Source organism: Cryptomeria japonica, chromosome 4 (genome assembly GCF_030272615.1).
Source record: "Cryptomeria japonica chromosome 4, Sugi_1.0, whole genome shotgun sequence".
Lineage (NCBI taxonomy): Eukaryota > Viridiplantae > Streptophyta > Pinopsida > Cupressales > Cupressaceae > Cryptomeria > Cryptomeria japonica.
The window spans coordinates 724,181,961-724,206,972 of NC_081408.1; the positions used below are offsets into that span (position 1 = coordinate 724,181,961).

General features: G+C 37.1%; 1 protein-coding gene across 3 annotated transcripts in view; it reads left to right on the top strand.

Moving 5' to 3' along the window:
• LOC131027470 (isoleucine--tRNA ligase, cytoplasmic) overlaps positions 1–25,012 on the top strand; it is a 150,382-nt gene that overhangs the window by 49,695 nt on the left and 75,675 nt on the right. For all 3 annotated transcript variants that reach the window (XM_057957549.2, XM_057957551.2, XM_057957550.2), the window contains exons 6-8: positions 8,833–8,998; positions 13,036–13,149; positions 13,421–13,518. In XM_057957549.2, the coding sequence (XP_057813532.1) occupies positions 8,833–8,998; positions 13,036–13,149; positions 13,421–13,518 (378 nt within the window). The remainder of the gene's footprint in view (positions 1–8,832; positions 8,999–13,035; positions 13,150–13,420; positions 13,519–25,012) is intronic.

A 25,012-nucleotide genomic window follows, 5' to 3' on the forward strand; every position in this document is an offset into this window, starting at 1 on the left:
CTCAAAGTTCCCAATAAAAATGCCATTTTAAATGCCAAAGGTTTGGTTTTGAACATGAAAATAAGAAATGCAAGGTCTAAAATGCATGGGCGCTCCTGTCCCTCTCCAAGGGACCAGAGTGATGTTATTGATATCCATTATTTTCCCAGGCTTGAGCGCTTACTTCAAACAAATCGCATTAAATGCCAAATTCACTAAAACCTTGAAATATTTTAATTAAATTGGCATTTAATAAGGGTGCGTTGGTATTTAATAATTAATTTAAGCCTTGGAAAATCGATTTTTATTATTATTAAGGCATTCGAAATTAATTATTATTAAATAAAAATTAAAAGACAAGCGCTTAAGGTATCATTTTAATGTTTTGGGGCAAGTCGGCCTTCTCCTTTTATTAATTTTTGTTTATTTTTGGTTCTATTTTACCAAGTCGGCCTATGGGGAAAGGAAGTGGTGAGCGCTTATATAAGAGAGGTGTGTTGAGCGATTTTAATCCATCATTCAATCATTCATTCAAGTGCGATTTGGAGAAGCAATAAAAGGTGCGAAATCTGGTCTAAGTTGGAGCGAATTTTGTTGAAGGCTAGAAGTGGTGGAGTTGATAAAGGAAGCGCATTTTGAGGACTTCGATCTATCTTCTCCCTTGCGAATTTTCCTAATTTTGCATCATTTCTTAGAATTAATCCTCAAGTGGAGGTATGGCGAGATCTTCCTAGTCCAATGTTGAAACTTTGAATTTTGAATTTCAAATTGCGTAGTTAAATTTAGGAAATGATAATTCAAAGATTTATCATGAAGTTTCCTAAATTAAAAGCTTCAATCTTCCTTTTTACTCTATGTGTTTAAATTGCAAAATATATTACTCATTATGAAATGTTGTGTAGGTGTCAAGATGGCGACCCCAAAGGCAGGAGCATCCACTAGTCGTCCAGCTCTCATGAAGGAAGATCAAAGGAATGAAGAATTGGAGACCAAGATCGTGTCAAAATGGAGCAACATTGGAGATACCAACTTGGGAAACTTCAGTGTGAAGAAGTTTCGAGAGGTCCCTTACATTGGAAAACCATCACCTATCGCAAAGAGAATAATTGAAAGTGGCATCATCAAGGCGGCCGGTTTCCCTCCAGCAGTCCAGTGCCATGAGCTGATGATCGAGTGTGCCCGCCATTATGACCCACAATCAAGATCAATCGTGTCCAAGGAAGGGAACACTTTGGCTTACCTTTCAGAAGAGGCTATCAGTGAGGCTCTCCATCTTCCAGAACATAAAGATATGATTTACAAAAGCTTGGAAGGAGCCAGGTCCATGTACGAAGATGATCCAGACACTTGCTTGAGCATCATCAATAAGAATTGGTTACTCAAAAGTCGTCCTCCCCTGAGCAAGATTCCCAACACACCACATAGGATCGACTTCCAGGAGGAGTACAGAGATTTGATAACCTCACTCAATCGAGTTACAGGCTCTCCTCAAGCCTTCTATTTTGAGAAGTGGATGTTCTACTTCATCCAAGTGATAGTTCGAGGAAAAGGAACAATTCATTGGGCCAGAATTATTAGCCATTGCTTGGACGTGCAGTTAAGAAGACTGAAGGCTACCAAGTCATTCCACATGTGCTCGTACATCATATATGCCTTGATCAGGAGTTTTGAATATGCAGGACTACCTCACAGAGGAGTGATCGGAAGAGGACCAGGGGAAGTCAGAGTTTGTGAATCTTATGTTCATTTGCATCATCCACCGGGAAGTAACTACAAGTTAGTTAATGATACCTTCACGATGAACATCACCAGGATGTTGCAAGGTGGGATTCACAATCGGATGTCTCAGGATGCACAAGAGCTTGTAAAGAGGTATGGTGCTTGGTTTATCCAATTCCAGAAGTTTACATATATTAGAGTTCATGGGTGTCCTTCACCTCCATATATGTTGCCAAGATATCCGACAGACAGGATAGTGTTACTTGAGGTGACTCGACAGTTGGCGGCTTATGCGAAAGCATTCAGACATAGGCATGGGAATGGAATTCCGGTGCCTATCATACTAGGGAATTTAGTTGAGGTATGTCCTAATGCTTTAGCCTTGGATGATGCAGAGAAAGAGTTGGCCTTATATTCATTTTCATTCCTTGCCTTGAGAGAGAATTTTGATCCTTATGGGTATATAGAGGAGACAGTTGGTAGAAAGTACAGGCATGAATGTCAGGTAGAGGACTTTTGGATGAATCTCTCAAGTGATCTAGAAGTAAAAAGAAAGATGCATTCCAGATTGCCTTTAGATCTCATCAGGAAATGCAAAGTTTACAAGGTGGCTGATCAAGCTCAGGACAGTGGCAGACATCTCCAATCATCTTATGACAGAGAGGACAAAACAGTGAAGATAGATTGGAACGAGCCTGAGATTACAGACTTGAGAACTTTGATGGCTCCGGTTTTGTCATGTACTCGCAGATGGGTGGATATACAACATCAAAATTTGAGAGAACAGAACACACCGATGACTTTTACTTTGGAGGAAAGGCCAGGGGAAGGAGGAGCAAGCACAAGTGAAGGCAATCCTCATCCTACGAGCACAAGTGAAGACAATCCTCACCCTAGATGTGTAAGTGAAGGCAATCCTCATCATAGAAGCGCGAAGAGGAAAGAAAGACCTGAGAAAAGGGAACCCTCCAAGAAGAAGCAAGAGGCCCATCGAGATCACTCATCTGGCACATCTTCCCGACATGAAAAAAGGACAAGTCAAGGACAAGAGAAGAGGGTACTTGAAGTTGAGGAATCTATGGAATCAATGGTCTAGAATGATAAACATGAAGAAAGGCAAGCACCTCAACGTTCGTCAAGTCAATCTCCCCAAGTCAATGAGCTACATGAAGACAAGAATGATGATGAAGTGACATCTCCTCTCCGAGAAGAGGGATTAGTGCCTAAAGAGATACAAGTTAGAGAGACAAGGTCCGCCATTCCAGATTGGTTAAAGGAGAGGCTAACAAGGGTTATTGTGATCGAAGACGAAGATAATGTGATTGATTTAGAAAGCCTTGTTGGAAATTCTCAGGAAGTGACAGAGAAGAAGAAGGCCACCAAGATGTCCAAGATGGTCAGAGATAAGACAGGATCCAAAAAATTGTAGATAGCTACACCAATAGTAGATAAGTATGAAGGTGAAATCCTTGCAGAAGAGTATGATGTAGAAACATTTGAGCTTGGTCCACTCACCGCTGAGCAGGCACTGGATGAGGCAACCGATTCATTTGAGGCACTTAAAGACAAGCTTAAAGAAGAAATGGAAAAGAATAGAAAGCTTGAGCGAGAGGTCGGTGCTTGGAGAGGCTACTTTAGCCATCTCAATCAGCCTTTGGGACGTTAGGATCCAGCAGTATCTCCCGTGCAAGCACTTCCCTTTGAATCAGTTGGCGAGGTAGAAAGAGTTAAGGGCTTGGTTCAACTTATGAGCTCTTGGATTGACAAATCCCATACCGTTGCCATTGAGTTTGCAACAAGAATGATGCAGACCACCCATTGAGCTATCTAGGTCCTTGAGATCATTCACAACCTAATGATAATAGTAGCCGCCTTTGCACACACTAGAGATGTTATCATTCCTGTTCTACAAGTAATCAGGCAAACGCCAAGGAAGATCCTAGCACAAGAAAAGATAATGGATGCAGGAGCTCATAATTTACTCCACTGGTCAACTCTACTCCAGATGAAGGAAGTTCTTTTCGAAGAGATCAGCACCAAATGCAATCAAGTTGAAGAGGTCATCCATCCAATTCAGGACAAGGTGTTTGAGGTGTTATGTTCTATTCTTAGCAGAAGGATTGAAGATGAGACGGATGTGAATCTTCAAGAGTTGGAAGAGAAGGTTAAGGTCATCTTTTGCAAAGATGAAAATATTATCACAGATGAGCAAAGAGATCAAATGTTCGCTACTATGCTCCTGATTGAGAAAATCAAGGAACTCGAACCTGGATGGGATGTAGCTCTTCTCAAAGCTTTTGATCAAGTTATCCACTTGGAGGAACGAATGAGGAATCTTCCCGAGATTCCTATTGCTGAGATTGAAGGAATTGTGTCCAGATTCATTGCATATGCTAAGAAGGAGCATTGGAAAGGGAACAAGGTTCTAGAAGAGAGGTTGTTATAGATGATGTGGCACCTTAATTATCATTGGTCTATGTTTCCTAGATTTTTGTGCCAATTAAATATTTGGCTATGCATTTAATATTGTTCAATAAAAGGGGAACTTTTTGTAATAAACCCTAATTAGGGTTTAGGTGTCAAAATCTCAGCCGTTGATCTTCTTTTGATCTGGGCCGTTCATTGTAATTGAGGATGCTATATATACCCTCACTCATTTCCATTTTTCAGTTAGTAAGATTAGAATGAGAGATTAAGAGGAGAAATAGATATTAGAGTCAGATAGTTAGAAGTTATTTTGTAGCAAGATTGAGCATTGAAGAGAGAATTTTAAGCAATTGTTGTCTATTTTGGCTTTGAGATCAATAAAATATTGAAGTTATGGTGTTTTATTGCAATTCTTGTGGCTACTTTCATGGATGCTTACTTTCTTGAATCATTCTTGGTTGAAGTAGTGTTTAAACTTGAAGGACTAAGTGTTGAGCTTGATCTTTGGTGAGATTCACGTTCCAAACCACTAGCTTCTTGCTGATTGTAAGGACGCCCTGCGTGGTCAACTGGAGATATTTGGATTGCTTAAACCTTCAATCATTATTGAACTATTGATATGTACCTTCATGGTAGTGTCTATGATTCTTGATGAATTGAAAAATCATTAGTCACCTTAGAAGATCGCATCAATTTCAGTAGAGTTGTTATTCCTTGGCAATACTGAAATTGGTAGAATCTTACCAAGTCTAGCCTACATTAAGTCACTCCTAGGATTAGATTAGAATTCATCTCTTGCAAACCCTACCTTTTGATCCTTTTTGAGAACTTGTTAGTTTTAGGAAATTCAGTTCCTGTACGGAAACGTAAGGCCCCTTGATGAAACAGCATTCACAACGACCACTGGTGCTTATCCACACGTAGAGACCCTACATCAAAGAACCTTGGAGTCATCCTGATTGATCAGTTTTTGCGACATCTTCAGCAATCAGAGGCTTTTTTCAAGAGAGGATAAGGTACCCTTGAGTATTTTATTCTGTGTTTGATTGTGTACAAAACACACTTCAACACATCCAAACCTCGAAATTCGTGCCTTGGAATTTGTGCCAAAATTCTTCTCCAGGGTTTCAGTTTTTTCAGCAGCTGCTTCTATTCTGATTTTTGAATCAGATTCTTTTGTGTCATGCTTTCACTAGGTTGAACTCGTTCAACCTCCATTTTCGTGATGGCATCTTTGACCAACATCATGTTGGAACACAGTCAGAAGTTCAGTGGCCTCAACCACAACACTTGGAAACAATGCATGTTCACGATATCTGAATATCGTTAGCTTTATCAGATTGATTTAGGCCAGACCTCGTCTTACAGGTCCCAGGGTTTTCACGATTTTTTCCTGAAAAATTGTTTGTCGGTTTTTTGATTTTTTCCACAAAAAATCATGGGAGGGTTTTCATGATTTTTTTCCTCAAAAATTGTTCGTAGGGTTTATAATTTTCCCTTAAAAATTATCTCATCTGTAATCCATGATATTCGCGTAAGATTTTAGTTATCTGGGTTTTACCCTTTTTTTCCACAAAAACGATGACTTGTAACCTCAGGTTTCTTTGTTTTTTGATTTTCTCCTCAAAATCGTAAATTCTCTTTTTGAGGGTTCCTATTTTAAGGTTTAGAAATTTTTCCTTAAAAATTATTATCTGTCATCCGCAAAGCTTGCGTGGGATTTCTAGGTTTTCATGATTTTTTCTTCAAAAATTGTTTGCTGGTTTTTATGATTTTTTCCTCAAAAATCATCTGTAATACACGAAGTTCGTGGGATTTGTGATTCGCGAAGTTCTCTAGTTTTGATTGATTTTTCTCTTAAAAAATTGAGCTTTGTTGCAGTCAGTTTGGGTAGCACCTACTAGGGTGAACATCTGCAATCGTGGTATCTTGCATTCAGTTTTGGAGTTGGTACTCTTCTGCAAAAGGGTTTGCTGATTTTTTCCTCAAAATCATTGTTTCAGGCTTCAGTAATTCGTGTGTGCCAGATCTCTAATTTGCGTGTGAAGGTTACATTTGCTTGGATGGCTTTTGGTACTCTTGGTCATTTACATTCTGCAGATCCTGGGAGGGTCTCCGTAGCAGCAGGGTGTTCTTTGCATTTGTGATCATAACACCTGTAGTGTTTTTTGTAGGGTATTGAGTACGATGACCATTAGGGAGGGTGTTAAAATAATATTAATATCTTCTATGATGGTCATCTTCTATTTTTAGTTGTCGACTTATTTAGCTTGTTAAGTTAGCTTTTTATTATGTAATTAGCTTTTAAGCTTTATTTAGCATTTAGCTTTTTAGTTAATTAGCTTTTAAGCTTAATTTAGCTTTCACGCTTAATTTAGCGTTTAGCTCTTTAATCTTTTACTTTAATGTTATGTTCTAATTATAGAACATCGTCTTGTAACCTCTATATATACGTGTGTATATCATTCAATGTAATTATCCGATTATTGAATCATTCATTCAATTTATTTTTCAACAGTCATGTTTAGAGGATGAAACAAATTCTTTCCCTGGCCTATTTCACATGAAAATGGAGGACTATGAAGTATTTCTAGCGACTTGTTATTATCTCGAAGCTACAACTCTTAGTGAAGAGCAACCGATGAAAGTAGGCAAAATTACAGACCATATGTCTAAGAGTACAAAGAGAAAAATTTATAACTTGGAGCATACAAATACTATAAAGCGGTATAACAACATAAATTAAAGCGTTACTTGGTCAAACAGATAAGGTATGTTAAGCCGCTAGTCATTCCTCATATTGTATGACAGAGCATGCCTTCATCCATTCATGTTATCATTCTTCGAGCAAATTTTACCATTCAATGAGCATATTCAACCCCCACACCATATCAGTTAACCTACATTGTATGACAACAATTTCACCATGATGTACGACATCAAGTAAACATTGCGAGAGGGCAGCGTGGGGTTTGGACTACCATATGACAAGCTGTATGTCAGGCTATCTGTGGATCACTTATTTGCTGTCAGTGGCAAGGTATTCAATATTGTGTTAGTGGAATCGCAGAACAATCACTCCTTTCTACCATATGGTGACAAATTGTTGTTCATCATGCACGATGCCAATGTTCCTTGCACATAGTATGACATCATTCAGCATACCCTTCATTGCATGACAACACTCACACATGGTATGGCAACATGCATAGGTGTTCGATCACATCGCACGTCATCTTGGGGAGAGCATACAACAAGCCATCCAATTTCTGGTTGACATTGTATGTTGGCTAAACATGCCAACATCTTTATTTTCTGGCTTTGTCAACATTGCTTTGTGCCTTTTAAAAAATCAAGAAAATAATGTACACCATGACGATTTGTGTGGTTTTGATGGTCTTAATTTAGTCATGTGCAATTATGTATATGGCACATTTAGTATTTCTATCTCCATGGGTAACTTAGTTGACCATTCTAGGGAGGGAATAAGCCACATGCATGTATGGGCATATTCTTACTAGGACAATGAGTAAGGGTCACATGATTCTTATAAAGTACTCTCTTGTGATGCATAGTGAACATATTTTCATCCATTCTCTTCTACGCTCTTGATGTATTCGTTAATCAGAAATTTTGAAATGATTAATTACATCTCAATGATGTGTGTTATTGATCAAATATCATATAGATCCATGCAGTCATCTATCAGTGTAGACCAAATATGAACTCATATCATGGTGAGAAAATTTAGTCATGGCCACTAGACAATACTGAGTAGAAGAATACACAATAAGCATACATAACAGACATGAGCAAGTAAATAAGATGATTGAGAAGTGATTATACAAGTTTTACAACATTCAGGTGGAATAGCTTTTATTTGAGGCTTGCTTCTGTGGAGTGCCATGTAATCTTTATGGTCGCTTAGTTGAGGTAGGCAGTGACGTGTTTCTGGCTTTCTGTATCTGATCTATCTAGAAAATAGGATAATATACTGATCATTTCGTTCTCTATAGGAGGTGTTAGCAATCATCTCAAAAGTAGATTTTTGAAATTTTAGGTCTCAAATGTGATTACAATGGTTTTAGTGGCATTAATTGTATGTTGTTTTGTACCTCTAAATATTTGATTCCTACTGTTACTAAGTTTTAAATAAGGTGTCAGTGCTTTTTTGCTGGATATATCAAGAATATGTGTCTTGATTTTTTTTGCCCATGTATATGCAATTGAAATATGCTTACCTTTAGGAATTACAATTCTTTAATAATGCTGGATAATTTATGTTGTTATAAGTTGTACTAAGCTCTGCAGTACAGAAGTAGAAAAATGCTTTTATTTCTTATTCTTTGACTATATGTATCATTTCAAATTGTTGAAGAATAAGAAACAAAAGCAATTTTCTTCATGTATATTACAATGTTTGGTAGTATCACCCCAAATAGTTGAAGGATAAGAAACAAAAGCAATTTTCTACATCCGTATTGCAATGTTTGGTACACATTATAATATTGCTTGTGAATCAGAAGTGTTTTCTCTAGGGTCTACTGTGTTTCTTTAGCAATGCCTGCTAATTTATTGTTTATTGTTGACTGATGCGATGTATTTGGTTTTGTAATATGCTAGGTCCTATGTTTTTCTTCATAGTGTATGTTGTATGAGCATTTGTTTACATGAAGGATGATATAGTAGAGCTGATTTATTATTCAGGTACCAGCCAGTGTTTGACTTCTTCTCGGAGCTCTCAGACGTTGCCTTCAGAGTTGTTGCAGACAATTATGTGACAGATGACAGTGGCACTGGGGTAGTGCATTGTGCTCCTTCATTTGGAGAAGATGATTATCGTGTCTGTTCAGATGCAAGTATTATTAAAAAGGTATACCTTATATGGCTCTGGTTCTGGAGCCTCTTGTTGTATTACCTTGTTTATGTTAAGTTAGTATCTGAGTTTTATGCAACAAAGGTGCCCGGTTTGTTCTAAAGAGCTTTAGCTTTCTTGATGGCAGTGAATGCCTGGTTGATATGCCTTTCGCTGTCTATTGACATGCATTGCCCTGTGATGATATTGTGTTTCAGCCATCACGTCTGGGTTTCTCTGCATTTTCATTCTCTTGCTTTAGCTATGTTTATTGAGTTATAGCAGATAGGATTTGTTTTTGCTATACTTCCCATAATATATTTGTAAGCTTGGATTCTCCACCCAATTAGATTGGAAGCTAGCTCAAAATAATACTTATCCAAGCCATTGAAGGAAGTTGTCTCTTTTGATTTCAATATAAACCAACAAATCCGAGCTACTCATCCAACTAAGCAAAGTGAAAGACATGGGAGTATGAAATTTAGAAGGTTCACTCACATTTTAGTTTAAAAGCAGAACGCGTGTTGAGTTTATGCCACATTGGGTTTTCAAATTCTCAGCCTTGTGGGCTTGGAATTATACTACAATTGCTGAATAAGACTTGCAAGTCCTTAAGATTTTGATATCTTTGAAAGAAAAAGGAATTAAGGTACTTGAGATATATCATGCCAATTATTTTTGAAACAGGAACAGTTTTGATATATGCAGTTTCCTGAAGTAAATGAGTTGCCAATATTCCATGAACTTAAAACTTAAAAGGCAATAGATATTCCAATTTCATTCTTTTGGGAGCTCCTTCCTAAGTTTACACTGCGTTGGAAGTTTCATTGTCTAGGGTTGCATCACTTAAAATTTTTGAGACAGAGGGTATTGTTAACCCAAGAAATCTGCCAAAGTACTGAAACCTAACTGTTCAGATCGAAAATTCTGGTTTTTCAGTAAATAGAGATTTGAATTTTTAAATATAGAGCTAAAGCCATTTTTTTGGTCACAGTCAGGCCTGATGGAAGTCTGGTATATGAGAACCTCTTTTGGAATGCCGCAAAGGATTTTTTTTTTTCATTTAACTTGTATACTTGTTCAAAACGTACAAGGTAAATGGAAATACATGCCCCTCTGCGGGCATTGATAAGGGGTGTCTTGTGCATCAAATTGGCATACTTCTTGGCATTGATCTGAAAATATATACTAGTCCAGGTACACTGGTACAACACTTGTGTTTGGGGCTGGGTATGCTTTGGGTACATCTGTTCAAAAAATATATACATATTTTAGCTTATAAATAGAAGTTGTTAAGTTTAAATAGATATATACCGTTAATGCACTAAACAAATTGGCCATAGAAGGTTTTATAAGATTGTATGGACTTAATTATTAAAAGCTTAACCCTCTTTGTGTGGACCCTGAAAAGGTGCTACATAGAAAATATATGTTGCTTTTAATAATACGAGTCCAGTAATAATTGTTTTTTACAGAGAAATGCAGTGGCCAATATACTCCAAGATTTGCCATAAAATGACCAGCTGTAAAAGGTCCCTACAGCTGAATAATTCCCCGAAACTTCAAAAAAGTTAAAAAGTGAAAGAGAAAGAGCAGCATAGAAACTTTAAGGCATCAATAGTGCTAACATTAATAACATCACTATCAAAACACTACAGTTTTTTGCACTTAAATATTCTTTCTTTGAAACAGAAGCAGAAAACTAATGGTCAAAATCATGTATGGCATATCAATGGCCACTCCTGAAATATCCTATTTTCTGAATTTTGATGGAATTTATGAATTTGTTTAGATATATGTTTGGTGTTTATTTCATATTCTGAATATTCTTGTGCATGCAAAGATAAGAACGTGTAATAAATGAAAATAACAGAATTTTCATTATGGAATTGTAAACCCTTGTTTATTACTATTGGAATGGTGAATTTTGGCACTTATTACAATAGCATTTGATGCTGCAATTACCCAGAAATTTACAGACAATACATCCAACACATACCCATTTCTGCAATCATTTCCAAACATGCCCTACAAGAGGTTGCTGAAGCTAGAAATATCATATATTTTCATGTAACCTTCAACCTGCAACATGGCTCCATTATTGTGTCCAAACACTAGCTGGGACTTCCACAAATCTGGTCGAAATTCTGCAAATAAGCTCAATGATGAACTCTGAATGAATCCACCTCACAAGTAGAGTTGGGTTTCCGTCCAACCTACAAATCTCCAAGGGGTTTCGTCCTCAGAAATGGCTGTCACCGTCACACCAGCAACTAAGGAGAAATATCAAATATCAAACAATCACATAATAATCCTTAGAGAAGGAAGGAAACCCCTTAAATAGATTTTTTAAACTGCTTTTGGACCTCAAAATCACAATGTGTGATTTTTAATAAACTTTTCCCTCCGAGAAGTTCATTAATGTTATAAATTCATTTTATAACTTTGCCTTAATGATAAAGTCACTTTGTATTTTATTACCTTCTCAATAAAGTCACTTTATGATTTTATTTCATAACTTAAGTAACTTTATTTTTATAATTTAATTTTATAACCAAAAGTGACTTTTCCCTTATAATATTACTTTATGGGCTCAAAATAATATTATTTATTTCTCCATCAATAAATATTTGACAATGCCAACCTCTCATCCCATATATCTCTGAATTAGCCTACCGGAATGACAGAAGAATAGGCTAATAAACACCTGAATGATCACTGAGGAGAAGGGGACATTACAACTCCACATGTGAGTGGTGGCTGCTTTTCTAAGAAGGCTTATCCATGGTGGAGTCTTGTGGCCTTTCAATCTGTCCTTATCAGTGTGGTTGACCACCTTGATAAGAAAGTACTGGCAGACATCTTTGCTACAGGAATTGGACATAGAAATTCTAAAAGAGCATCTGATTCAGGCCTTATCTATGACAACATTTAAAATTGCATTATCGTAAACGAAAATATTCTATTCCTTTTTATTCCCAATTCTTTCTGTGAAATGTGAAGACTGAAAATAGGAAAAAAGAGAGAGCACAAAAAATTAAAAAAGTAAAAGAAAACAAAAAATGGAATTGTAATAGCCCCTGTTTGTACTCACCTGGGATGGACTGTGACCCTGGACCAGGAATGATCTAGATGCATCTGGGGGCGTGTTTGAGTAAACTGGTATCATTAGCCTTTACATTCAGTTAATACTAAAAATAGAAGACAGTAGATAGGAGGGGACTTATTGGGAAAGTATGGGTACTAACACAGGCTAAATTCTTTGAAAGAGCAGTCTGGGTGTTGCAATTTGCCAAGAGGTTCAGTAATTCTGACTGCAAAATAGGAAATGCTCCATTAGGAGTGATTTCCCCATAGAGGCAGCAAGTGTTTTTTTATAGACTCTATTCAAGACAAGATATTTGTTACACATTTATCAAATCCTACTAATCAGAGTAGATACATATAATCTGGATACATTGACCAAAAAGTGGGTTAAAGGATTCACTACCTAAAACGGTGGATTTATGGTTCCACTGTTTACAAGGTGGGATGTTCCATGTGTTATACTTTGGATTAGTCACATAAATAGATATCATTCTGATTGATCAAGCGTATGATACTTATTTTTAATGGAGATTTACTCTAAAGTTTATAGTAACTATCATACTTGGGATTACTCAAGATGATTTCGGGTGGGATTGAACTCAAAGATGGCTGAGTTTATTTTGATTTGGTAAGTTGTAGTATGAGCTATTAAGTTTAAATATGCGAATGCCTTGTGATGGAAGCTTTCTGATTTCTTATTTACGTTTCTTTAACATTTCTATAAATCTCTTAGACAGATGTTGTACTATAATTGATACAAGTGTAAATCATGGAATGTCTCTAGACTTTAGAGCAAAAATGAAAATATATGCTCAGTATAGATTTTGGTTAGATGATTTATAATTTTGGTGTGCTTAGTTGCAAGGCTTGTAAATGCATGCTATGTTGCGGTCAAGGTAAGCAGAAATGTAGGCTTGCCCAAGAATCTGTAATTGGACACTCATTGTGTGGAAATTGTTTTATTGTAGGGCGGGGAACTTATAGTCCCAGTAGATGCAGATGGGTGCTTTACAGAAAAGATTGTTGATTTCAAAGGCCGATATGTAAAAGATGCTGACAAGGATATTATATCTGCTTTGAAGGCATGGAGTTTAACACTTTTACCTGGCCTTATTATTCATGAAATCTTGCACACAGTTAGCATAAATTTTTTTAGCTTCTTCTTTGTAATTTTCATTTCTTATCTTTGAACTAACAAATCACAGTATTAATTTGCAGTACTAGCACACTAAAATCAACAGATTTATATTTGTTGTCTGTTTTATGAATTGGAGTTTTCTTTTTGAGACAACTGAGACTGGATCACTGATTTGTTTTCCTGCATCAATGCTTTGTGATAAAAACTATGAACAGGCTAAGGGAAGATTGGTTAGTTCAGGCAATATAATGCATTCTTATCCCTTCTGTTGGAGATCAGATACACCTTTGCTTTATAGGGCTGTGCCAAGCTGGTATGAATTTGCAACTACTGTATGTACTTTGATGTGTATTTTATTTTTCAAAATAATCGGCTCTTGGATTTTTATGTTTTTGTGTAAAGTAAGTCATTAATAAGTTGTTCCTAGACTGTTTACCAAACATGTTTCAGCAAGTTGTGAATATTAATTTTTTTCCAAGGAGAAAGCTAGGTGAGAATCTATGTTATCTTAAGGAGAAAGCTAGTATAGTTTCTATGTCATCCCGAGGAGAAAGTGGCATCATTAGAATATAAATACAAAATGAGCCAACTGCAAGTGTAGTGAAAACACATTGAACCCTAATAACATGGTAATAATAAATGGTGGTACTAGATCAAAGAGGAGCAGGTCACTATAAATTACCTGTTATTAAGTCAAGCAGAGATTCAAGCGAGTCAGCTCTTCCCAAGCTTGAAGCAGATAGCATTCTTATAAGATACAAACTTAAGTTTCTTGTATAAGGTAAACAGACTGATGCTCAAGTTGGAATTGAAGGCATGGAATCTGTGTGTTTGAATCCATTCCCTGACCTCCTCTTCCCTTATATATCCTCCCCTCAAGGAAGAGTGGAAGTGAGTGTATTGTATCTTAACCTTAGGTTGTTTCAGAGGTCAAAATATACTCAAGGAGTTCGCGTAATGCATGACTTCATGAATTTCATGTTTATTTTAGTAGCATATTCTATGCATTTTGAACAAGGATTAACTAAGCAGTTAACCAAGTAATTACATGGCGCAGGAAGGCCGTGAAAGAAAGATTGTGCTCTTACAATGGATAGCTATGCATGAGCAAATCTATTGCATTTCATTTTTATTCACATCATAACATGCATTCCTACCTACCTATCTTATAGGAGGATATACATCAACACACATTAACATAACAAAACACACAGCCATCATAGGCACATATGAATAAGCTGAGTTGCATAGTTGGGATTTTATTTGCTTTGGTGTAGTTCTTTCTAATTTCTTTATTGTGGACTTCAGTTGATATCTTATTTGTTCTCATAACCATCTTTACTGTTTCAAGAGAATGGAATATACATATTATATCACATCCTTTACATGGTCCGTTGGGCATATTACTACTCATGTTTTTCTATCTAACTTTTTCTCTCTAGTCATTTATACACTAATGCCAATTTGTTTAGTTGATAACCAATTCTTTTATGGTTTTTCTTCAATTTTTGGGTAGCTTCATTCTCCTTATAAACAGAATTTCTTGGGTCAGCTTTCATGAACTTTGGTTCACTACAAAAGCGTCATTGAGATGTTTGGCATGCTGATGCTTACACTGCCTGAAATTCTCAAGCTTATCCTTGACTGTTATTACCTTTCTATCATCATGAAAATATGACTTTTCATTTCTTTAATTTTAGGATGCTTCTCTTGATTCTATTCCCCACACAATTTAGGATGAGACTCAATTTAGTGCTAGTCCACAGCCCTTCTTCCATTTCTGATCAATGCAAAGAGGTACGACAATCTCCTTTCAAAGAAATGTGAGTTTATTGTGTCTAAGTGATATGAGCTTCTTGATACTCTCCACGATTCCATAAGAACACCTCCTAAGGGAAGACCCCTCTTTCAAAATAGACTCCTAATCTTGAGTCTCCTAGGCTAGTTTGTCTGATGACAATGCTGATCAGTTCTTTAATCATGTTCTTTCTCCACTAGTTTATTGTCTGAATTTTTTTCCGTGGGAGGCTAGAAGGGCTATTTAAATGTTCTCTAGAAATCAACAAATTGTGTCAAGACTCCAGGCTGATTATCTCGAATACGGTAAGAACTTGTGTGTTCTTCTGATTGCAAACATATTTATTGAGGTTGTTTGTTTATTTGACAGTCCATTTGGTTACAATAGTGACAAATCAACCCAAATGAGTACAGGGCAACCATGATTGGGCTTACATGTTTAAATCTTGTGCCATAATTTTGGACTTGTTGCTTTCTTAGTTGGAGCTGTAAAGTCAGAGTGATGCAGGCGTTATCTAATATTGCTAGACGGTTGATTGTTTTTTTAACTATTCTAATTACCATCAGGGAATCATACTAATAGTCTTATAAGGTCTTGTATCTCTGTGGATTTCAAATGGCCATTGACTCAAGCTTTTAGCCATTTTTGTTTGAGAGTGCATGCTATTGGTATAACCTAGTTGTTTATCATTGCCACGAAGAATCCTTATGAGACATCAATGGGTTTCCACAAGATCTTTTGACTTTGTGAGATGTAGATATGGTGTCTGAAATGGTAATTGATTAATTTAGGAGGAGAGGAAAAGGTTATTACAAGAAGATCTTTCCATAATGAAAATGATCGGGAACTGAAACAAAGAAAGGAAACTTACCAAAAAGAAACTAAACGACTTAATGACCATTACAGCCAAATATACCAATACTACTTTAATACCATCCCTTAATGGTCATTCTACTAACTACACCAAGCTGCCCCCTAAATTTTACAAACTTGCCCGGGCTCAGAGACTGGGTTAAAATGTCTGTAAGTTTGATCCTCAATTGGAACATACTGCAACATTACGGATCCATCTTTAACAAGCTTTTAACAAGCTATCGTATGAAGTGACAATGGAGCTCTACATGCTTTGTTCGCTGGTGAAAGATTGGATTCTTGGCAAGCTTTAGCACCTCTTGTCATACAACAAGGGTGAAGGCCTTGCTTGAGACATTTTCATGTCAGAATGCATCCTCCCAATCCATACTGCCTCAAATGCTATTTCAATAGTTCCTTGATACTCTGCTTTGATCAAGGAAAGAGCTACTACTTGCTACTTCTTATTGGTCCATGTGACTGCACTTGTGCCAAGACTAAAAACATACCTAAAAGTACACTTCTTGTCATCAACAAAATCTGCCCAACCTGAGTTTGTAAAACCAATCAGCCGAGGATTTTCGCTTATGCTATACAATATACCACAGTCATGTTTCTCTTTCACATACCTTAGTACATGCTTTTTTCTGCAACCCAATATTTTGCCTTGGGGGTTGTCATGAAGCGAGAGATGTAACTCACAACATACCGTAGATTAGGTCTAGTGGCTGTAAGATAGATGAGGCTACCAACTAGTTGCCTGAATGTTGACTTGTTCACCACTAGTGAGTCTAATTTGGTTGATAGTTTCAACTCTTTCTCCATAGGTGTAGATGAGACTTTGCAATCTGTCATCATGAACTTGTCCAACAAACTCCTCGCATACGTCGACTAAGAAATGAAAATACTGCCTCTTGTTTGCCAAACCTCTACATCGAGACAATAATGCAAAAGACTCAAATCGGTCATATCAAAAGCTTGACGCAAATTTCAAGCAAATGTGCCCCACTACTAATAATGACAATATCATCCAAATAGATGATAGGAAAAATGATGTTACTACAATTGCTTTTGACATTCAAGTTGAGATCTAAGAATTTCTTTGAAAGCCCCGTGCTTAAAAATACTTGTCAATATTGATGTACCACGCCTTGGGGGCTTGCTTTAGGCCATAGAGAGGCTTCACTAGTTTGCATACTTGGTGCTCTTTGCCTACAACCTTGAAATCTTGAGGTTGCATCATGTATACCTCTTCCTCCAAATACAACCTTGAAATCTTGAGGTTGCATCATGTATACCTCTTCCTCCAAATCAACATCGAGGAAGGCACTCTTCATGTCCATTTTATGGACTTTCTAGCCACACTGTGCTGCAATGGCTAGAACTAGTTGGATGGTGCTCATCTTCGCTGTAGGAGCTCCTCATAGTCAATGCGTTCTCTTTGTGAGAACCCTTTAGCCACCAACTGAGCTTTGTATTTATCAAGAGTTCCATCAACTTTGTATTTCACTTTGTAGACCCATTTGTAGCCAATGGGTTTCTTCTTTGCTGGAAGATCTGATTGAACCCAAGTGTTCTTCAAAAGACTATTATGCTCAGATTCCATAGCCTGTTCTCATTTAGGTTTACCTCTTGCCTGTAAATAAACTTGGGGCTCATAAACATTTTGAATGTTTGTCACGAGCAAAATTGATATTACTTTGCTTGCGCTTGCCTCTGGATGATCTAGCTCTTGCCTCTTGATGGGAGAAGAGAGCTAAAAGGGCCCACCTTCTTCATCGAAAACAACATCCGTGCTGAATGTAAATCAACTGATAAGCTTTGTGATTGTCATTGTAGCCTATAAGCATTAACTTCTGGCTTTTGTAATTCAGTTTGGTCCTTTCTACATTTGGAATCCAAACATATGTTGTTGATCCAAAAATCTTGAGGTGGCTGATTTTAGGTTCCTTCCTAGGCTAAGTTTTCTTTGGGGTCATCTTCTTGATGCCCCGTGTGGGAGATTGGTTACACTACAATATACACTACCTCATGACCAAAACGCTTTTGGAACTTTTTTGTTCTCCAGCATACAATGGACCATTTTCATAATTGTACGGTTCCTCGGCTGAACAAAACCTTTCGGCTGAGGGGTATAGGGTATGGTCAATTGATGCTTAATATCACTTGCAGCACAGAAGTTGGTGAATTCATTGGAACAAAATTCACCAGCATTATCTAACCAAAGAGTTATGATTTGACATCTTGGCTATTTTTCAACTAATGCTCTAAACTTCTGGAATTCATTACACACATCTGATTTTGTCTTTAGGAAAACATCCACTTTTTCCTACTAAATTCATCATCAAATAGAACAAAATACCTAGCACCAATGATTGATGTAGTATTCATTGGTCCACAAACATATACATGAACTAGCTGAAGGACCTTTGATGCTCTCCAAGCTTGTCCTTTTGGAAAAGGAGTTTGATGTTGTTTCCCTGCTTGGCAAGCTCTGCATACACCGTGTGTCTGCTGATGAATCTCAGGTAAGACTTCTACCATATTCTCTTGAGCCAACTCAGAGAGGTATCATAGATTGAGATGCCCATATTGTTGATGCTAAAGAGTACTGATGTAGTGTTCACCCCTGATTTTTTTTGAAGACTATATGCAATATTAAACCAATGAAGAGTACTTGCTGTTTGTTTGCTTAAGTTTGTTTTCATGATAATAATCAACATATAACAAATACATGTGCATAAAGACATAAAATAGCAAGAGTAGATTGTAACTAAACCTCGATCAAGCTTCATAGGACATTGCCAAAGATTACAAATCAGACTTCATTTTAACGGTATTCTGAAAATAATGTAAACATTCAAATTGCAAGTGTAGTGAAAACACATTGAACTATGCATGGACTAAGGCAACTTCTTGATTTAATAAACAGGTCTCTAGCTGCTCCTAATCTGCACAAGCACTCACTGTTTGTTGACAGCAGTATTAAACTCAGAAATATACCTCTTTCTAATGCTCAGCAAAATCTCTTAAACATTCTTCTCAAGGCCCACGATCTAGCAAAGAGATTGCGCCAAGCTTCTAAGGGCGATTTGATATAGTAAATCAACTCTTCAAATTTGCAAGCAAAAGCACCAGAAACAACGCCCAGCCAAGAGGGGCACATGGAAAGATACCCAGAATTGATTGCCTGAAATCTTCAAGAGTATACCCAGAATTGACTGCGTCAAATCTTCAAGAGTTATGGATAGAAATATGATGACCAATACCTCTGAAAATACACTTCAAGACTAAGAAACTCACTCCAGCACCCTGAAAAAAGCTTCTAATCTTCTCCAAACTTAGTCCACACAACACAAATACACACCACACCCAAAACCCGCAAACCCAACTTAAAACACCACGTAAACCTTCATCTTCATACCCCAAAAACACTCAAAATACTGAAAACTTCAATCTTCTAACAGTAACCAGTCCGAGTGGGTCTTCCACCACAAAAACTATTAATATAATATTATATTATATCTATAATGGTCATCTTAGTTGTCCTCTTACGTTATTTTTAGAGTCTTAGAGTTAGAATAGCTTGTCACTATTTTTAGCTTTAGCCTTTAGTTAACTGATTTTTTGTTTTTAGAAACATCGTCTTGTAATCTCTATTTAACGAGCCTTCGTCTCCTCTATTTAATATCAAATATTGAATTATCTGAATTCTGAACATGGTATCGGAGCGGGTTGATGGGATTTTTTAGGGTTTAAAAAATTCGAGCCTCTACTGATTTTTTTAATGAAAAAAATTGTTTGCAATTTTCGAAAGACCTTTTGTTTATAATTTGTTTTTTTGCGTGATCCTTTTTTGTGGGCCATAAGTAAAAATTGAGGGATTTTATTGGCACGTTTTTGGAGGTTCGAAGGTTTTGGTCCGAGGCAGATTTTGGTGTCTAAAGTTTTCGAGGAGTTTGTAACCCATGGATTTTTTGGCACAATTTGGATTTTGGCTTTCAATTTCGCATCGAGGTGCTTTTTCTATGCGTGATTTTTTTGGGCGGCAATGATTTTTCTGCGCGATTTTTTTTGTGTTTTCGCACAATAGGTTCCTTCATTTCTTTGTGGCATTTTTTTTGTTGTTGAGTTTTTTGGGCCGGTTTTTGTTTTCGTGATTGTTTTTGGTGAGTTATGCTATCGGGGGTTTTTCTTGCATGGCTCGTTTTTCGGGCGCGAGGGTATTGTTTCTTCTTTGCGTGTTTTGTACACTTGACGAATTTTTGAGTCGTGTCTTCTGGTGTTTTAAACAGGTCTGTATTTCATTATTTGTTTACTGCTACGTGAAGGTTTCTGATAGTCACGGGCTGCTAGGGTTCCGAGATGTTTTTCACGATTTTTTTAAACAAAATCGTTTGGACTTTTGTTTGATCTGGGTTTTTTCTAATTTTTGTCCCTAAAAAAAAGTATTGGTTTCTTATTTGTAAATTTTTTTTTTTTTTGGTTTTTATAAGTTTTGTCCACAAAAAAATATTTTTGGGGTTATAATGTTTCCTCAAAAATTATTTGTATGGGTTTTTATAACTTTTCCTAAAAAATTATTTGTGGGGTTTATAATTTGTTCCCTTTAAAAATTATTTTGGGTTTTCTGATTTTTAATTCGCGTCTCCTGTAGGGGAACGTTTCCGAGACTTGGCATCTTGGAGGAAATGCCCCCCCCACAGCACCACCACTTTCGCCACCTCTAGCCAGGACACTGCTGGGTTGCTTGCTATATGTCACATGCCATCACATATTGATTGTAAACTTTTAACTTAATGATTTGTGGGGCACTCACAGATATGTTATATTACATATTTTGCCTTGATGATTTCAATCTATTTTTTATATCAGCACCAATCCCCCACCACCACTCCACTGCCATCCAACCTTTATCCCCTTGCCGTCCCCAAATTTAGGCCCTTGGTCCCCCCGTGTGGGAAACCCATACCTGTGTCCCCCCGACCCTTAGTCAGAAACTCCGTGGAACTTTGGTTTTTTCCACAAAACTTGTGGTTTCTCTCTGTCTATTTTCGGTCACACCTCGAGTTTCTAGGGCAAACATCTGCAAACATGGTATCTTGTAGTCTGTTTTAGATTATAAGCTATAATGTTTCGCTTAAGTCCTGAAATACATTTGCCCCCCTTTTAAAACAACGTTGTTTGACTAGGACATGGGGGTATTTTTCCAAACGACCTAAAAGGCAACATTTTAAAGATTAATAAGGCCAATAAAACAAATATTTCTCGAAAGCCTTTCAACTCACCAACGATATGAATATAAACTCTGCACTAATTGAAGGCCACCATTTCAACTCACCAATGATATGAATATAAACTCTGCACTAATTGAAGGACTGGTGGCCCACTGACTTACTATAAATAGTAAACACCCAAGGTAGCTCCGTGGCCCACTAACTTACTATAAATACTAAACACCCAAGGTAGCTCCCTGCTAAAAAAAGCAACTCTGTTGGAAAGCTCAAGAAACACCTACACGATCTCAACTAGGACACCAAAGTACCTTAACCACGACCACTTAGCCTGCAGGGATTCATTATAGGCTATTGGAACTCCAATGCTAACTAGGTGCAAGGAGGGGACATTACAACTGATGGATGAACTGTTCCCAATATTGCATGCTTCTGAGACTCTAGTATTAACCAGCCTATACAATCCATTATCTTTGACCAGAACAGCTATTGTTTTCTTGGACTCCCTATGAACAATATGGCACTTATGTGCACTGAAGACTGATATCTAACTTCAAACAGTGTCGGATATTCTGACTCATAGAGAGCAGATTGAGCTCCATGCCAAAAACATGGTATACATGGAAAAATATGAGATTTCTCGCACTAGCTATAATTTGAACGTTGCCTTTGCCTACAAGTGTATTCTCTTTACTACTACCGAAGATCACTAAATCAGAGCAAGCCTTGTACTCCATGAACCAATCTCTCCTGTGTGTGAAATGGCAAGAAGCTCCATAATCAGTGTACCACGTAGAAGATTTGACATGATCTGCTAGTCTTTTGGCAATAAATGAATAAAAGGTAGACTCCTTCTGCTCAATATGCTCTGTAACATGGTCCATCTACTAAGACCCTCCCTGGTTGGATTTTTGATCAGCCACTCACTTCCTGCAGTGTTTTTTCATTTGACCAAGCTTACGACAATAATGACATGTGATATTATTCTTGGAACTCTCCTCAGATTTGCCTTTACTTTTGTCTTTGGCAATAAAAGCCTGTTCTACATTTGCTGTCTTGCTGCTGTTACCAAATTGCTTCTTCCACTTGTCTTGCTGCAAGAGCTTATTGCACAGTTCATCAAACTTTATATCAACATTGGTGGATGTAATGTTGAAAGCTTCGATGAAGTGCTCATAGACCATGGTAAGCTTTTCAGTGCGATAGCAACCATATCCTCTTTTTCCATCTTGCGGTCAATGGCCTCCAGTTGATTGCAAATGTCTGTGATCTTCATGAGATGATCCTGCAAAGGTATCTTTTCGTCCATCATAATCAAGAACAAAATATTCTTACAGAAGTATGCTGTGCCCTTGTTTGATTTTCGTGTAGATTCTTCAGATTTGTTCAAATTTGTGTAGTAGTCTTATTAGACAGTATTTCTGGAATCATCTCATCAGTGACAGAGAACTTGAGCAATATAATCTCTTTACGGTTATGCTATCAAATTTGTTTCGGTCTTTGCCCGCAGTTGTGGGACAAGCATTGTTGCCAAGAACAATCTGATCTAGACTACGGTACTTGAAAATGGGGAGCATCCTTTGTTTCTAGGTGTTGTAATTTTTATTGTTAACTTGTTGGCTCCTTTCCAACATGATCTTGGTCAATAGCGCCATGCCTTCCGTTTTCCGAAGGCACAAAAAATGAGGTCAAAGTCAACTCTGACAACAGCTAAAAAATCAGAATAAGGATACCCCTGATTTTATTAAAAAAATTTGAAAAAGAATTTGAACCTTGGTGCACAACCAACAAAATGCAAGCAAGAAAACCCTCGTTTTTGTTGAAAAAATGGTAAAACGTTGCAGAAAGCTTCATGCGGCCTGAGGAAACTCTTAGCGAGTAGAAATAGACAAAACCCTCGTGTGTCCTTGGAGGAAAAAATGTTGCAGCTTCACAGGTGAAAAAATAATTAACTGAGACTAGGCATGGCAGAAAAACTTCGCATCCTGACGCGAGCAGAAAGGTGGTTGAAAAAACCACAATTTTTTTAAAAATCATTTGAACAACAATCAGAAACCTTTTGTGCAGCTTAGTAGATAAAAAACGGCCAGTTGCATGCAGCGAAGGCATGAAAAAACCAGGATTTCGGAGCCAAAATGTGCATTGCAGCTTGTAGAAGCGACTGACACAAAACCCACAATTTTTGAAAAAGGTGCAAAAATAAATAATACAGAAGCATGATTTTTAATGACTTAATTTTGCGATTTGTAGACCAAAGATTCTGTGAGTTGCAGCAAAACCCTCCACCAATTTTTCCAGTATAAAAACCTGTGTTTTTGCAGAGAAGATGTGTGGTTTTTAGAGAAAACAATCCACTATTTTTAGACAAAAAATCCTTGATGGACTTCCACCATAAGGAACCTGCGATTTTTATCAAAAACATGATCGAAAAGACTTCTGGAAAAAAAATTTCACAATATTTTTAAGTAACCACAAATTTTATTGATAAAAAAATTCGCCAAAATATATCTTGGCTCTGATATCATGAAATGGTAATTGATTAATTTACAAGGAGAGGAAAACTCCTTAAATAGAGATTATTACAAGATCTTTCCATAATGGAAATGATCGAGAACTGAAACAAAGAAAGGAAACTTACTTAAAAGAAACTAAATGACTTAAATGACCATTATAGCTAAATATCACAATATCACTTTAATAGTGTCAAATGGGTATCCTCTCTCGCCAACTCTCTTTTGGATTGTCATAGATGAACTTGAGTTCTTTCTTAGATAGAGTACTCATGTTGAGGATGGTTGTACCTAACATAGCATCTTGATTGTTTTGTTTCCTTTTATTAGATGATTTGGTTCTCTAATCTCATTTTGTGGAGGGATTTTAGTGATATTCAGATGCTCTTACTTGCTTTTATGATCTTTTCTAGCTTGGGTTAACTATTATATAACTAAGGGTATTATAATTGAACCTTTAGCAAATTGAACAAATTCGTTTTCTGAAATAGTAACACCACCAAACAAGATACAACATCATGTCATCATGTACAATAACATGCACACAAGTGTCACATGAAACACACCACAAGGACAGTAACATGAAGATCCTCACCATTGCTACAACAAAGATGACAGTGGCAGAAGACTAATCATGGGATGAAGTCATTACGACAAACTTAGGAGAGTGGAATGACACCCAAATAACAATCAAGTACTAACTTGTGATTGCGCTCTTTCGCAAACACAACCCAAGAGAAGGATGCAGAAATTATTAACCTTGGATCCATACCAAACACACTTCAAGGCACTAGCAACACCAAAGGAAACCTATACAAATGACAAAGTGACTAGGATATATCACATCTCAATTAGATGGCACAACAACCTATTTCTTGAACGAGTAGGATGAGGATGACAACTATGTCCATTCTACTAAACAATGGCTTAAACAACACCCAAATATGGAAGTAAACTTTCATAAGAGGTTGCCTTACTAGGAGGTACAAGCCCTCCACCAAGGAGAACAAGAAGTCGCTTCCAAGCAAAGACACACTTCCCAATGCAAAAGGTGTCATAACTCTCAAGGTGCGACACTTGTTGAGGAATCTGCAACATGGGAAAAGTCACTAGGCCATGGAGAACAACTTTTGTATGCAAAACTTACTTGAAAAATGGCTACAAGAACCTATTGTCCAACAAAACAAAGGATCATAGTGTGCCATAGGACTACAATGCCCAAAAAGGACACTAGGTTTCCAGAGGGAGACTAGTGCCCATAAAGGACACTAGCACCATAATGGGAAATCTAAATATGCTCGAAGTTCATCTGACCAACATAACTAGAATTATGAAACATATAAGGAATGGCAATAGCATTCGACAAGAATGTCAAGAAACATACAAATAAAGATAGATTGTTCTGGAGGCTTA